General features: G+C 39.4%; 1 protein-coding gene across 2 annotated transcripts in view; it reads left to right on the forward strand.

The window, feature by feature from the left end:
* Traf4 (TNF receptor associated factor 4) overlaps positions 1–1,439 on the forward strand; it is a 31,361-nt gene extending 29,922 nt beyond the window's left edge. For both annotated transcript variants that reach the window (XM_017906901.1, XM_017906900.1), the window contains 3 exons: positions 1–287; positions 381–641; positions 766–1,439. In XM_017906901.1, coding sequence (XP_017762390.1) covers positions 1–287; positions 381–641; positions 766–1,119 — 902 coding nt within the window. In that variant the 3' untranslated portion in view covers positions 1,120–1,439. The remainder of the gene's footprint in view (positions 288–380; positions 642–765) is intronic.

A 1,439-nucleotide genomic window follows, 5' to 3' on the forward strand; every position in this document is an offset into this window, starting at 1 on the left:
TCTATTGTGAGAACAAGTGCGGTATGAAGGTACAGCGAAGGCACCTCAGTCAGCATAAGTTGGGCGAGTGCGCGAAAAGACTGGTAGCCTGTCGTTACTGCAACAAAGAATTCGTTTTTGACACGCTCGGTGCTCATCACGCCAAGTGTGGCCGCTTTCCAGTCGCTTGTCCACACCGTTGTGAAACTGCCGTCTTACCAAGAGAAGATCTTGAAGTACACTTAAAAGATCATTGCACTACACATCGCCTATCTTGTACTTTCAAGGATGCTGGCTGTCGTTTTAAGGTATGTCAATTTATCTACGTAAATTATTATATACCTTTCCTATCCGTTTTTGCTTCACAAATTAATATAAAATAATTATGCTTTCTGTTGTAGGGTAATCGATTTTCGTTGGACAAGCATGTAGCAGAATCAGCAAAGATGCATCTAAGTTTGATGTGCAGCGTTGTCACAAAACAACAGCACCAGATAACCAGTCTGAAATCTGCCATTAGCAAACTATCGTTAAACTACACGGGCACGCTTATATGGAAGATCACGGATTACAGCGCTAAAATGTCTGAGGCGAAGGCCAAGGAAGGAATGGAACTTGTCAGCCCTCCTTTTTATACTAGTCAATATGGTTACAAGCTACAGGTATATCATAGTTATAAATTGTTTCACTTTAAGTTAAGTTTTTTGGAATTTAAGCAAAAAGCAAATACTTCAAAAATTCTATTTTATGATAGATAATTGTATTAAGAAGTATTAAATGTTTCAGGCGTCAGTTTTCTTAAACGGAAATGGAACCGGTGAAGGAAGTCACATTTCGATATATATAAAAATTCTTCCCGGAGAATATGACGCTTTGTTGCGATGGCCATTTTCACACAGCGTGTCTTTTACCATATTCGATCAAACAGTGGTTGCGGAGAAGGCGTGCAATATTGTGGAGAGCTTTATACCAGATCCAACATGGAAAAACTTCCAGAGGCCCAGTCGCGAACCTGATTCTCTCGGTTTTGGTTTTCCCCGATTTGTTTCCCATGAAATGGTGAAAAAACGACATTTTGTAAAAGACAATACCATGTTCATTCGGGTGAAAGTCGATCCAAGCAAAATAGTAGCTGTCTGAAAGGATTAATAACATCGAGCCGTATTTTCAATACGTTGTATCATACTAACTCAATTACTATCGTTCCACGTAACACACTTAATATCGTTACGCTACACATACACACACGCGCGCGCACACACACACATACACATATACATATTCCGCAATGTGGTTCATGCGCATTTCTTATTTTTACACGTAATGTCAGTCCAGTAAGCGATTAATGGTACTTCATATTTATTGTGTACTAGGTATGATAGGCCGAAGTACTTTACATACAGAGCACGTGGTACTTACGTCGTGTCACTGACAGTATACTATAGTGAAAATAAGTCAAA

The sequence above is a fragment of the Eufriesea mexicana genome, unplaced genomic scaffold (assembly GCF_001483705.2).
Source record: "Eufriesea mexicana isolate 0111107269 unplaced genomic scaffold, ASM148370v2 scaffold6328, whole genome shotgun sequence".
NCBI classification, from domain to species: Eukaryota; Metazoa; Arthropoda; class Insecta; order Hymenoptera; family Apidae; genus Eufriesea; species Eufriesea mexicana.